The 14,671-nt window shown below is 48.6% G+C and overlaps 1 protein-coding gene across 1 annotated transcript in view; it reads left to right on the top strand.

Annotated features, from left to right (window-relative positions):
* Adam12 (ADAM metallopeptidase domain 12) overlaps nucleotides 1-14,671 on the top strand; it is a 263,686-nt gene that overhangs the window by 172,342 nt on the left and 76,673 nt on the right. Inside the window, exons 5-7 of the mRNA XM_048791374.1 lie at nucleotides 4,093-4,276; nucleotides 10,759-10,824; nucleotides 11,913-11,984. Of these exons, the coding sequence (XP_048647331.1) occupies nucleotides 4,093-4,276; nucleotides 10,759-10,824; nucleotides 11,913-11,984 (322 nt within the window). The remainder of the gene's footprint in view (nucleotides 1-4,092; nucleotides 4,277-10,758; nucleotides 10,825-11,912; nucleotides 11,985-14,671) is intronic.

Here is a 14,671-nt window from a genome sequence, read left to right as displayed (position 1 = left end):
GAGACCAAAAGTCTTCTTCCAGGAAATTCAATTAGTGGTTAAACACTGAACTAACCAGGATAATTTGCATTCTCTAATCTCTGTCTTATTGCAGGTAGTCAGAATCCACGCGCCCCTTTCACCTGGGAGGAGTAAGAAAACCATAATTAGAACAGAAGCATTAAGCTGTGTGATTGCCCAATGCACCATTGCTTCCGGGATTAAAACTGAGTTTCAGAGGACCAAAACTTATCTTTAGGGAATGTAGGTCTCCCAAGTTTTCACTTGGAAAACTGACAAAGCCAACTAAAGTTTTAATAAATTCTGCTTCATTGCCATTCAAGGAGAAAACAACAGGATTTTAAATTTTAAAGGAAGGCTATGGATTCTCACAGGAACAACTCATTTCTCTGGCCCCTGTCTTCTATTTCTGTGCTGTGGCTCTTGTCCCTGCTCTGGGCACCTTGTCCCTCTCTAAACAGTGCTGGGGAGGGAGGAGAGTGAGGGTTGAGAAGCCCAAGCCTCAGACACACAGGCCTGGCTCAGAACCAGCTCACCTTTTGCACCAGGCACCTTGGGCAGGGGACGATGGCCCAGGCACTGCTATATGAGGATCAGGTGGCAGGAGGCCAGCCGGCACCCAGACTCCAGGAGGGCACCGTACAGGGTAGCCCTCCTCACCCCCAGTGGCCCCAGACATGACCTCAGCCACGTTCCTCCGTTCCTAGTCAGCATCCCTTTCTACTGTCTCTTTAAAGCAGTTGCCCACACTCTCCATCCTTCCCAAACACGGGAGCCTCCCTTCCGATCTTTCCCCCTATATCCATCCAGGGAAAAGAAGCCCTTTCCCCTTGAAAGTTCAAAGACGGCTGGAATTAAATCCATATTCTGAGACTCTTCCAAGTTTATAACTAAATGTCTATGACATTCAACTTAAAACAAATTACATCGCCTTATCTAACTTGGGGCCAGAGAGGACTGTGAGAACATCAGATTTTTGCATCTCAGAACCCCGAGTGCTTCAGTTTTGTATCCACTGTTGTTTCCAACAATCGTTACAGTGAAGTGATTAATTATACCCCAGATAGTCCAAAGCACTTATTTAATTATGCTGTATTCCAGGCTGCCAATGGTGTGGAGCACAGGGCAGGCCTTCACCCGCGTTTCTCAACATCTGGCCTTTGGATGACTTAAAAGATAAAAGGAGATATGTGAACATTTTTATGACCAAGTAACAATTTCTAGAAATTTTCCACTAAGTAGAGAACTTTTGCAATAATTTGCTCCTCGTGATTAGAACATGCTGACATATTTTACTTTAAGTCTTCAGCTTATTTAGATCAATGCAAAATAGAAATAGATTGATGCACTCAAAACAAAACACGAGTGCCACGTTTTGCTCAGGGAAGGAAAGTCCCTATTGTAGCAAATCTAGAATTCCTCTCCAACTGGGTTCATTTCCACTTTCCCTTTGCTTGCTTTTTAAAGTTCTCTTTCTTTAGGCCTCCAAAAATCAACATTGATAAAATAGAAGAACCCATTACCCATTCTAAACTTAGAAATGTCTTTTTATAAAGAAGAGCTCAAGGCAAGAGACACCAGCTGCCCTAGGGAGGTGATGACCAAAGTCAGGCCCAAATGATCTTAATCCTGGTGATCCTTGGTGACACTTGCAGATGCTAGCTTGGGGTCAGGGTCCACGCATGATGACTTTGGGATTTGAAATAGGCCCAAATTACTCATATGCTTAGACACAGTAATGCACAGCCTAGCTCTCCAGGTTTCTAACGGCCTCTGGCCTTGGTGCTGCTTCTCAGTTAGGGTACAAGCAGCCCGACCTGGTCTTCCTCTTTTTCCTACTGCCCATGACACCTCACCAAAAAGGGGATCAGGTGAATGAACCCATTGAATCATATGAATCGATTAGTGTGCACTTGTTCACCAGCCTTGAACAGATGCTGGCTCGGCCCGGTGGTGTACACCTCTAATCCCAGCGGCTCGGGAGGCTGAGGCAGGAGGGTTGCAAACTCAAAGCCACCTCCAGCAACTTAGCAAAGCACTAAGCAACTCAGTGAGATCCTGGTGTCTCTAAATGAAATACAAAAAAGGGCTGGAGATGTGGATTAATGGTTATGTGTCCCTGAGTTCAATCCCCCATACCAAAAAAAAAAAAAAGAAAGAAAAGAAAAGAAAAAAAAGGTAGATGCTGGCCAATTTCACCCACTCCCTTCCATTTAAGTATTGGGAATTCCTGCATCCTATCAAAACTTAAGAATGGAAAAATAGCCACCCACCAAGGGACCATCAGGAAGCAGAGGATGAGTGGCGGGCTGAACAAACCAGTGAGCAAGTATGACTGACAGAGGAGCCCTCACAAGGTGCCTCCTCTGGGACAAGCCTAGTCATCTGAGACACTGATAGAGAATGCAATTCACCAGCTCTTTCTGAAGGACAAAGGTGGCCTCACACCCTTGGGTGGATGCAGTAAAAATTACATACTAGAGCTAATGCCCTGAACTGCAGTGCATGGACCGTCCCCTCAGGCCTGAATCTGTTAACGTGATGTGAAGAATCCCGTGGTTGATACAGAATACGTGTGAATTATGCCATTGAGTCTGTGGAGGTTCGTGTCTCAAAAAAGGTTGAGTCACAGTGTTGGAGTGTCCCTTTACACTCAGGTGAACTTGCATGGAAGTACTGTGTGTTTCTGAAGCCAAGATTGTGATCCCCTTGCTAAGTAGTGGAAGGAACTGGAAGTGTGGACTTCACAGAGCTGCCAGTTTAACTGTGACCAAACTGCCACCTCTCCCGGGAAAACCTTTCCTTTGGCATCAAGGGGCACCTTTTAAATTAAAGTCCTCAGCTGTCCCACATTGGAAAAGAGAGAAATGAAAGCAGCAGTCCAACCAGCGTCCCCTACAGCTTGAAGGAAGCGGATATCCTTAGCAAGTGTTGATCAGGTCCAGGGACAGACTCTGCGCCCCAGAGGTCAGACAAGTGTCATGGACCACGGCTAAACACCACCTCTGCCCCTGCAAATCAGAATGTTCAGCAAAGTTGTCCATTTTTAAAAACGATCTATACTTTCATTCCCAAACCTAGATGTTGGCCCCCAAAACAGCTCTTTTCTTAGTTACTGTTATTCCCAGAAGTAAGTTTGCCTTGTGAGTGTTGAACTTTGTGTTGGGGAGTCACAGATGGCCAGCATTGCTATGGGCAGATGTGTTGACATTCCAAACACACTCCAAAACTGCCAGTGTTTGGAATAACCCACGCACAGCACCCTCCCCGCGGGTCTGACCTTGTCAAGCACTCACTGGCCCCTCCGCTGGCTCGAACGTCTCCCACGATGGCACAGCCACCTGATGGGGAGCTACTATTTGCGCCATTCTTCCAGGTGAAAAAATCAAGCTCAGTGAGACCAAAGAGCCTGGGTAGGTCTCACAGCTGGAAAGCGGCCGAGCTGGAGCCAAGCCTAGGGCTGCTGGGCCCCAGAGGCCACCTTCTCAGATGTGGGGCTGGGGCATCTCTGCACGGTGTCCCTGGGTTCTATAAAGAGCTGACCGCAGGATCGATAGGCCAGTCCTGGCCTCCAAGGAGCAGTTAGAACACTTTGGAAACGTATTGGTTTCTTTATTTGCACATCTCTCACAAATTATATAAATAAAAATATATAAATTTGTAGTCGTCTGAATCTCTTCAATATTTAGGAAATATGGCTGCTCAGGATAAATGATTTATGCTTGTCCTTTAAAAGAAGAAAGGAAAGATTTCCCCTCTGACTCGTGTCTGCTAATTTGGACATTTCTCTGGACACTTCTTCCTTGCAATATATCTTTGAAATACACACACACACACACACACACAAAGGCAAAATAGAATCTGTTCTTTGCCATAAAATATTTCAAGTGAAAAAATCCTCAGACTTGTTTTTCAGAAGGTTTGCAAAATGAATGAGTGTGAACACATGACCCAGAAATGTCCTTCTGAGTCAAGCCTCGGCTGTGAACACGCGGGTGTTTCTCCCTCTTCTCTCTCCCCATGGAGAGCTGTGCGATGGCCATGAACGAGGAGCTGTCCTTGACAACTTTTTTCTTACTTCTTTTTCAACAGGGGACTTATTATGTTTGAAAATAAAACATACATCTTGGAACCAATGGCAAATGCCACCAATAGGTATAAACTCTTCCCAGCCGAGGACCTGAGGAGAAGCTGGGGCTGGTGTGGCTCCCAGCACAACACCTCTGGCCACCCTGCAGACGTGGTCCACCCCGCCACCCAGACGCCGTGGAGGAGGGTACGTGGGAAACCTAGTCTCATGTTTCTGGGAAGCAGAGCTCAAGTGAGGGGTGTCGGGAGCTCTGGGGACATTTTGCCTCAGGATGCTGAGGACAAGGAGTGGACATCCCCATTTGTCAGGAGGGGGAGGTCGCGGCATTGCAGAGCACCATCAGGGCCCAAAGTCTCCATTGCTGTGTGGCAAATGTCAGTCTCAGACATGCTAAAATATACTGGTAACATGGTGTCCTCGGGGTCAAGATGACAACACTGCCATTTGGCATGTCTCAAGGTTGGGCCACCAAAGGGCAAACAAGACCAAAATGGCCTCGGCACTCTGTGGCTGCTGTCCTCTTGCTGTGAGAGAAGGGCGGCACGAGGTTTCTTCTTTCAGTCTGCTTTCCAGTTAGGTCCCCATAAGAGGGCACAGAAAATGCTCAGTGCTTGCTGACCTGCCCGGCAGAGCTATCCGGAGTCCTGTCTATGCTGCTTGCTAAGCCATCTTGCTGGCCCACAGACTATGCCCCAGCACCTGTCCCCACCCTCCTGGGACTGTGCGGCAGTCCAGATATTCTGGGCACCTTCCCTGGCTCTGCTCTTAGAAGGTCCTCCTCCTGCCACAGCACTGGGAAGAGGGGCTGCTAACTGAGTCCCCTCCCTGACCCTTCCCGTGTGATGTGGTAAAACCTCTGCCCCAGACCGCGGCCACCCTGCCGTCCATGGGATGGGGGCTACTCAAGCCACAGCAGCACTCGGGTAGAACTGAAGGGGTCCCTCCCTCATTAGGTCGGAGGCTCTGAATTTAAGTGAGCACAACCAGAGAGGACATCATCCACACTTTCCTGGTCTTTTTGTGTGTAGATTTCCTATTCCTCAATGGACAAGAAATCAAAAAACATCAAAGATGAGATGTCATGCTCACATTTGACTATCCGGGGTGCTCTCCTTGTCCCTCTCGACACGTTCTATCTTCTCTAACTTGAATTGAAGTCGGCCACTGCTTAATAGTCCATATTTCAGGAGTATTTATTCTTGGTTCATTCTAAATCGATCCCTTTTCTAAATTCCAACAGTAAGGGACACCCTACATGATTTCCTCAGTCCTAACTTCCCTTCATACCTGTGGAGTGTCTGGGCCCTCACCTGCTCTTAACTGCACCAGTCCAGGACACTTACACAGGTTTTCTGCCCGTTTGACCCTGACCTTTTCTATTCTCGGGCTCCCAGGTCTTCCATTGCGGGTGCTTGAAAGCTCCCTCTTGAAACCTCTGTCACCAGCACAGGAGGGGAGAGCTGTCCCTCAGGCACGGTGGCTCACTGGCTGGGTGGTGGGGGAGGCTGTGTCTGAAAACCAGAAAGCAGGTCTGGAAACAGCTGCAGCCCCTAAGGAAGGTGCACCCAGTGCCCCTGCCCTGCCCCTCTTGAGGGTCAGATCTAAGAGCTGGAATCACCGGGATGGGCCTCTGCGGTCTCAGCCTGTTAGTTTCACCCCTGGGGCGGGCTTGCCTTTGGTTGCAGACCTTGGATGAGATGTGATGAAGCCACAGCTTGACAAATCAGGAACAAGAGGGACATCTGCATATTGTTTCCCAGGCTCCCGGCTTTGAGGACCTGGTTGAATGACTGTTATCCACATTATGTGATTTATTACTCAATAGTTTAAATGACCCTTGAATATGTGGGCCATTTCATTTAGAACAAACCTGATCTGTACTTTCCCACTGTATTTCAATTCTTAAAGCACAGTTCTCCAGGACTATGATTGGCACTGTAATTTCCAGTCACTTTGACTGATAGCGAAATGGGAAGAAGTTGATAAGATGCTGTTTTGTTAATAATGCATATTGGAGTGTAAACGAACCTTTAAATTGAAAAGGGAGCGCCATCGATGCTGTTCAGCTTGGTTCTCCTTATCGTTCTAGAAATAGTTGTAATTGTTTTTATGCAAGAGAAGTGTCCTTGACCTCAACTGTGTTTATGTAATGAAAATGGTAAAAAAAAAAAAAAAAAAAATCATTTTCAAATAAGTGGAATACTTGGAAATTAGAATCACTCAGAGTTAGTTTTGGGTAACACCTGATAAATATGACAGGCACATTTTACAGTTAGATGCCACTCACCAATATGTTAGATGCCTAACTTATCGCTGCCTTTATTTTACACCAAAAAAAAAAAAAAAGTCAGTATAACTGCCACTAACCAGTCTCCGTTAGGCAGCACAGTGTTGTGGGTTGCAGGTTTCCTGCCTCGCTCAGTGCTGTCACAGTTACGGATGTGAATTTTCTGGAGATGTTGGTAATTTTGTTCCCCAAGCATCAGAAATCAATCCACACTCGGAGTCACACCAGCCACGATATAGACGTGAGCTATTGTTTGTCATTTTTACAAGGCTCTACATTAGATTCCAATGAGAGCCCACGCTGCTTCTGGAGGGACACAGAGAGACAGGAGTGGCACTATCCGCTCTCCTCCTGCCTAGAGCTCCCTGATGGCTCTGTCCCCCTGCCCTGCCCTCCCTCTCCATGGCTCTGCACTCAAGAATGGAAACTAATTTCAACACACCCCTCATGAAGCCCTGAAGGAGGCAAAGGCTGAGCCTGCTACTGGAGAAAATCCCATAATACATCCAAAGGGAAATTATTTTTGAAACCTTCCTTTCTTTGGGAATTGTCTCTACCATTACTCCCCGGCATTGGTTGGATAGTTATGAGTCAAATGTAGAAGTTGCTGCCTTCTCTGGGACGAAGCCTTCGCTTGGGCCACTGAGCACTTAGGAGAGCAGGGCTGAGAGAGGCTGCGGTGCGTGCTCAGGTGGACTGGGCACCACTTATGCGTTTCCAGCCGCCCACCAGGAGTCCCTGGGAGCCCCGGGGCTGTGACGGTGTTAGCTGTAATGGAAACACCTACCAGCGCAGCTCCTGACTGTGGCTGGGCCTCAGGAACCAACCAGCGCTGTTTGAAAGTTCCCTTTCCCTCCTGACCACCTGCTCCACACCCCGAGAGAGTCTGTGCAGGTAGCCTGCTGCCCTGGCTGCTCTTCACGTGGGAGGGGGCGGCGGAGGCTCCACACATCCAGGTGTGGGTCCCTATGAGTCTCAAATTCACTCAAACTCTGAATGAATAACACATCTCCCTCGTGCCTCTGGGGTTTGGGGCTCAATTTCACAACTCGCTTTTGTCCCTGTCAGCATTTAGTTGGTCAGGTCCAGCTGCTCCTGGTGACCTGTCTCATTGCTGGCGAGTCCTGCCAGCTCGCACACTAGCCAGGCCTCGGGCTGCATCCTGCACGGATGTGGTTGGTGTGCATGGTCCCCACTCAAGTCATTGTCAAGGAGTAGAGGTGACCTTTCAGAGCAGAGCCCATGGCTTCACTGTGAATATGCACAAAGCCATCCTGGAGCCAGGCCTGGGGCTGAGCTGCTGCTGATGGTCCCTGGCTCAGGAAGCTAAGCCAAGCTTCCGGTTCAGCTAACTTGCCCATCTTGCCAGAGATGGAACCCCTGGGCCTGGGCCATTGCCGCGGTATTCTGTTGCCCGGTCACAGCACACTGGCCTGAATGTGTTTGGCCCCCTCTCACCTCCCCAGTGCCCACCTGAGTGGCTGCACAGCCCTCCATGCACTCACAGATGATCCTCCCAGCAGCCAGAGAGACAATTAAGTACTCCGCTGCTTTTCAATGATTAGATCCTCATCAGCTTCCTCACACGGCCGTGCCCTGGGCTGTCTTCAGCCCTCACCTCGCCCACCCTGCCTGTGGCTACAGGTCTCCAGGCTCTTCCCCACCTCTGTACTCCTGCTGCTGCTGTTCCACCTACCTGGCACACTGTTCCCACAACGCCTGCCCCATGTGCCCTCTCCCCATCCTCCAGGCCCCAGCCAACTCAGGCCTTGCTCCTCACCATCCTTATGGCTGACCCCTATTTATTTCCTCTGTTGCCCTCTTCACAGAGTACGTTTTATTTGTGTTAATTCTCCACTATTACCCCTCCTCCCAACCCCACTGGAATTTGAGCTTCCTGTGGGCAGTAACCTTGGCCTTGCCCTTCCCTGTATCCCTAGCACCCAGCACAGCACCTGCACACAGCCAGCTCCCCATAGGCATTGTGGGATGATGCACCCTCTGCAATGCTCTGACCCACGTGAACCACAGATGGCCAGGCAACTACCGAATCCCTGATCTCAGCTTGCTTTTCTAGCTAGAATTGGTTTGAGCTCTCAGGGCCAGAGTTGGTTGCAGCCTGTTTGGGGGATAGTCTGTCTCTGGGAACTTGGCTGAGATGACCTTGAAAGGCCCAGGAACTGGTTTTCCCCTGATCAAGACTCAAAGAACCCCTCTGTCTCCATCTTGGCGCAGAGACGGTTGGGCCATCCCCAGACACTTAGGTTACTCTTTGGGGATAGGCTTTTGTTCGCCGCCCCCCGAAAGGAAATTGAGACAGCAACCAGTTCCTGGGGCTGCTCTGCATATCACCAATTCAAACTGTGCTTTTCTTTCACTGGACATCCTTGATAGGTGGAAACTGGGGAGGTAATCTAAGCCTCTCTATCCGTGAGAGCAACCCTCCGTGGCTGGCCATTCCCTTGTGGCTTTATATTATGATGTGGTTAAGCTTCTCTCTGAGCTTGCAGTTCTGTGAATTCATGAGAAAATCTGGACTTCTCTGAAAACTGCAGAGACAGGGAAATTGTGTTCATGTGTTTGTTTTCATTATCGGAAATTGTGTATTTTCTAAATGATGATCCGAGGCCAGTTGGAAATACACCCTGGTCGTTGATTTCACCCCTCCAGTCTGAAAAGCCAGAGCCCTTTCAACAAGTTTTTCAGTGAGAGATTAATTTTTCATTTTCAGACTTGTATTTTCTTCTGCATAATTAGCTAAATTTGTTCATGGTCAATCAGGAAATTTGGGGGCAAAAGAGAGATTTCTGCTTCTAGGACCCTTTGGCTAGGAAAAGGGGCAAGACCTTTGCACCTCAGAAAGGGTCTCATTTTGAGCACACATGGGCACCGTGGGGCTGTGTTTTGTTTGGGGGTTTTTCCCTTTATAAGTGCACATGATCACCACAAAAGCCTGCCTGGGCACAGAGTTACAAAGCTGACATTTTCCTTGCGAGATTGTGAAAGCATAGGAAATGGTACCTTCCCAGAGCCTGGTTCTCATTCCTCCCCGAGGCGTCCAGATTTCTTTCGGGACACCTAACTTCATGAATCAGCACAGCTGGGTGGCAAGCAGGAACACGGCTTAAATACAAATATTTTTCTTGTAAAAATCTGTTTGGAAGATCCCAGACGGATGGGGATTCGTTTTATAAAAGATGTTTCCCTCAGGATTATGTGACTGGAAATCTGAGTCAAAGCATTCCTGAGTCCCTTTGCTTTGTCTGAAGGAGTGGTTAGGACAGGCAAGCCTTCTGCCAAGCGGGGTGCACACACTTAACTCACAACCAGCAATTTCATTCAGGAGGACCAGAGAGCGTTCAGCTCCCACTTCCTGCAGCAGCATGTTATTGCAGAAACAGAGGGCTTTGGGGTTGTTTTTCATGTTTGCTTTCTGAGACCACCCTCCATGAATTGCTTTATTTCTCCTTTAAGAAAAACATGCCTTTGGGATTAGCCCAGTGATTCACAGAAGATTGTGAATGCTTTTTGAGGAAGCTTGGTTCAGAGGTAACCTTGTTTGTTTGGGATGGAGCTCAGGCTGCTCCGCCCGCCTCATCTCCATCCCCGTGCCTTGATGCAGACCTTGATTCAGGTTCTTCTCAACTGTTCTGCTCTAACCAAGCCCCGGTTCTCCCAGGGCACATTGCAGTCCTTTTTAGTTAGTTTGTTTGTTCCGGTTCCTGTTCTCCTTGTGCTGTGCCTCCTGGCCCCTCCTCCTCGCCTGTCTGATCAGCCTGGCTGTTCCCTGCAGACGGTCCCCGTCTTCCATTTCTTCTAAGTAGGTTTTAAATGATCAGCCACCAGGCATGGCTCCTGGGGTGGACCTCTTAGCATCCCAGAGGATTTTGCAGTTGCTCTTTGAAAAGTATTCCCCTCCAGCTTTCCCAGATCACAGAACAGGTACATTTGGATCATACAGGTGAAAGGAACACCCATGACGCACTAAGCCCCCACCTCTTCCTCTAGGACCTCCACATGTGTGAAGTGGTGGCCTCTGGCCAGCTGCCCCTGTAGGGAGAGACTTCCTGTTTTTACTGTCATTATTTGGCTAGTAGTGACCTTGACCTGTGCCAATCCTATAATCAAGGATTCCCCAGGAAGGTGTAACTCCTTTTTGGGATTTCCCAAGTGGAAATAGAAAATACTCACTCATGTTGAGAAGGTTTTACAAAAATGGCTAGGGGTGGGGTCAACCTGTACTGGACTGGAAGATGGGGGCCCGGTAGGTTTGGTCGGGGTCCACTCTCGGCTTTAAGTGGTTAGATGGGAGACATTGGCAGTGTTCTGGAAGCCTCAGGGAGGAGGTACAGGAAATTAAATTCATGTTTACTTTTGGCAGCATAAAAGAGAGACCCTCAAGATGACCAAGTATGTAGAGCTGGTTATCGTAGCAGACAACAGAGAGGTAAGACCTTCTAGAAACTTCTCAGTAGAGTTGGTAAAGATAGAAAAAAAGAAAAATGGAAATGTTTAGCAAGGTATTACTTGCTGAAGGAATTAGGCTTTAAGTTCATTGCCAGTGCATACTTAAAAGCATCAGAAACAACTCATATACAAAGTGATTTTCTAATTATATAAAGTATAGAATACTAAAATGTATCTGTTATCAAATACCAGCAAAGCCTGCAAGGAAAAAAAAAAAAGTCTCTCTGTAGCTAAGCTCTCCAAACAAGAATTAATTGGGTAAATGATGATGAATGGCTTTTGATTATGTTCTAAAACATTTTTGAGAAAAGTTAAGCTTTTAAAATGTCTGCTATGTCCTAAACCAGACTGAATGGATGAATGAAGGTTATAGAGACAGCAGAAAAGTCCTAACCTCTGAGCTGTGGCTTGGTACTATGTTGGATTTTTCTTTCAGTTAATTTTGAGTTAGGTTTTTCTTAGATTATCTTCTCTGTGCTTATTTATTGTGTCACTGACATATGATGAATCAGGTGACATTTTCCCATAGACTCATGCCACACACGGAAATGAAATGGACTTGACAATTTCTCAGAACTGTTTCTGTCCTGGAAGTGCAGATGGGAGAAGAGCGTGGGGAGTTTATTAACTTTTTATCCATCGCCTTCTGCACTGGGACATGGTGCCATGACCTGCTATTGCTTTCACTGTTTAATTTTTAAAAACAAATATAAAGGAAGTTTCTGGGCAAGTTAAAATCAAGTTGATGATATGAAAAATGGCTCTGGACTGCTTTCTTGTTGTCCATTTTCCCTTTGCCAAAACATGTCACTGCCTCCATCATTTATGAGCCTGGAAAAATTGCAGAAGTTACTGTCTTCGGAGCACTTGGCGTGGGTGCGTTTCAGGGAGTTTCAGGAGTCCCCAGCTGAGGGAAGCATTCAGCAGGGTGGGAGCTCATTTTACCATAGGCCAAGCAGGCGGCAGGGGGGTCATAAAAGCCGAGATTTTTGCATTTCCAGGAGCTGGGAAGATGACTTTTGATTGATATTCTTGCTGTTATTAATGCTGACATTTAAAATCGTTAAGTTTCAGAGGCAAGGAAAAGATCTGGAAAAAGTTAAGCAGCGATTAATTGAGATCGCTAATCACGTTGACAAGGTGAGTTCATCCTCAGGTAATTAAATCCTTCAAATCATGTAAATGTTTGGAAATGAGGTCAAGAGAATTAAGTGCATTGTCTGCAGCTTCAAGGAGACTGGCTCTACCCCTGGGTCCCCAAGCTGGTCCCATTCTCTGAGCAGGTGATTCCCAGGTGCTGGCAGCTTCAGGGGTTGCCCAGGGAAGGATTAGGAACGAGGGTCCCGGGGACTCAGGAGGCAGAGATCTGGGCTCAGCACTCAGGGAGCCGATGGCCAGATGGAGCTTTTTGAAAGTCAGAAAAATGCAGATGGAAATTGATATCCCCGGGTGATATTGCTCTTGTCCATCAGTCCTTCAAGGCAAGTCAAACTCCTAGGAAACTCATTCTTACTGATTTATTTTCAGTAGTAACTCTTTGATCATTAAATTCGATCTCAAAGTCAAGCCTGAGAATCCTGATAAAAGGTAAGCCCCTCTGACAGGGAGGGCGAAGGTCATATCACTAGAGGACCTTGGACCCTCCTCCCCAAACCAATTGGACAGTATCTGTGTCCAAGCCCGACCCAGACCAATCGGATCCAGATCCCTGCAAGACAATGAAGAGTTACAGCTGGGTCACATGCATCCAGCAGGGGTTAGAATCCCTGGGCAGTTTTGTTTGCTTGTCTAGTGTCCACTCTTCAAGATACCGATTCTCAAGTCTCAGTCCAGGGACTCTGATCTGATTGACCTGGGCAGGGCACAGGTAGCTGCCGTCCAGGGCCCTTCAGGGATTCCAATGTGGGGCAAGACCAAGGTGGATGACTGCCAGGCAGGAGAGCACGATCCCTGATCCACCAGCCCAGGCTGCCACACCCAGGACAGGGTGACTGACCACTGCCCAAAAGGCCTCAGGCTGTAGCACAAAAGGGAGTGACCATGAGTTCTTCTTAGGCCTTGGAAGTAAAAGGAAACAACCATTTGACGCTATTAAAATCAAACTCAAAATTGCTGAAACCCCATTTTTGAAAGTGGTATGATTGGGTCCTCTGTGTCTTTACATATTATTCTAGGATAGATCTTGCTTTAGTTTGCAAAACAAAAATGAGCAATTGGGGGTTTGCTAATAACTTGCACTGCTAGTTAAAGAACAACATGCCTCAGTGAAGTCCTGGCGGGCTCCGGCGAGTGTGCCCATCGGGCTCTTGTGCTTCTGGCAGAGTCTTTTGGCCATGCACACAGCCCCAGTGTCCCTGCCCACCCCCACTGACCCCAGAGACCCTGGGGGGATACCCAGGCTCCTTAGGCTCTGTACATCCAAATCTGCTGACGGATGACCCCGAGGTCTATTGAGCATTCCAAATTTCAGTTTCCCAACTCGACACGAGGGACAGTCTTGGCCCCAAAAATATTGACCTTCCCAGAGGCCACTTCCTCATTTTCTGACACTCTGACTCCACTGGCCATTCTAAATTAATAACGGCCTGGCTGCATTGGCTGGGAGGGAGAGAAGGACATACCAGGCTGGAAGAGAGGGAAGGAACTGGGTGACAAGGGTGACATTCAGGAAATCCCCCTGTGAGGGGCAGACGCCTGTCTGATACTCCTAGGCCAAACGGCGAGGCACCCCACCATGAAGCAGCAGCGTGTGCACTACCAACAGGGGACCTCCACACCTTCGCCCCTGAGGCCTTCACTCCAGCAGCTGCTCCTGTGCCCAAGAAGTTAGCACCAGCTGTGCACCTCTGAGGCCAGCCTCAGCCACCTTCTGAAAGACCCAGCCTCTGCTCTAACTCCTGAGGGCCTTTTCTCTCCTGTGACTGGCTTCTTGACCCTCCTCCCCAAGCCAATTGCCTGAGGACACACAAGCACTCCTTGAACCCCAGGGAATGCCACACTCTCGGTTGGGATCTGCTCCTTCCAGAGAGCTTTCCTTGGCCCCTCCAGCACAGCATGCCCTGGACTTCCTGTGGGGTGGGGGTCACTTGGAAGGCCAAGATCACAGTTAACTGGAACAATGGTGATGTCCCATGGCTTAAGCCTCCTGGTGACCTCTCAGCAGTAGCAAGGGCAAGGGCAGGGGTAAGGGTAAGGGCATCCTGCTCTTTGCTCTCTCTCTGCTGGCCAAGCCCGGCCACAGCAAGAGCTGAGCAAATATTGTGGCTGTTGTGTAAACAGGAGAATGCCCAGCCCGTCCCTAACTGTCCACCTAGCTCTGGGATCTCTAGGCCAGCCAGGCAGCTGTCATGCTCCTGGGCCTGGGCCCACAGGGGCCTCAGTATCTGCACGAGGGTGGCAGTGTTACTCGTGGGTCAACATGGTTCAAAGGGGTCAGTCAGCCTCCTGTGTCCCAGCCCAGCCATGCAGTCACAAACCTGTCCTCTTCCAGCCTCAGTGTCTTGTATGATAAATGGGGACAATAACAATTCATAACTCAGAATCCTTCTGAGAACTGAGCTACGGTTCAGAGAGCACCTCAGCGTCTAGCCTGGAGGGTGGCGACCTCCCGGCACAGGAGCTGTGGCTGTCGTTACCAGCAAGAACCCAAAGGAACCCACGGCAACAAACATCCCCAGCAGCAGTAAAGGATGTGACTGCAGCTCCATGTGACCCAGTACGCGGGCAGTTCATCAGTGGCCCTCACCTGCGAGAGGGGTTTTGTGTTGTAATCTGCTACATCCAACATCTGTTCTGGGACGCAGCTTGGGAGGGTTTATCAGTGGAAG

The sequence above is a fragment of the Marmota marmota genome, unplaced genomic scaffold (genome assembly GCF_001458135.2).
Source record: "Marmota marmota marmota unplaced genomic scaffold, marMar, whole genome shotgun sequence".
Taxonomy (NCBI): domain Eukaryota; kingdom Metazoa; phylum Chordata; class Mammalia; order Rodentia; family Sciuridae; genus Marmota; species Marmota marmota.
This window is presented reverse-complemented; position numbering and strand designations above follow the sequence as displayed.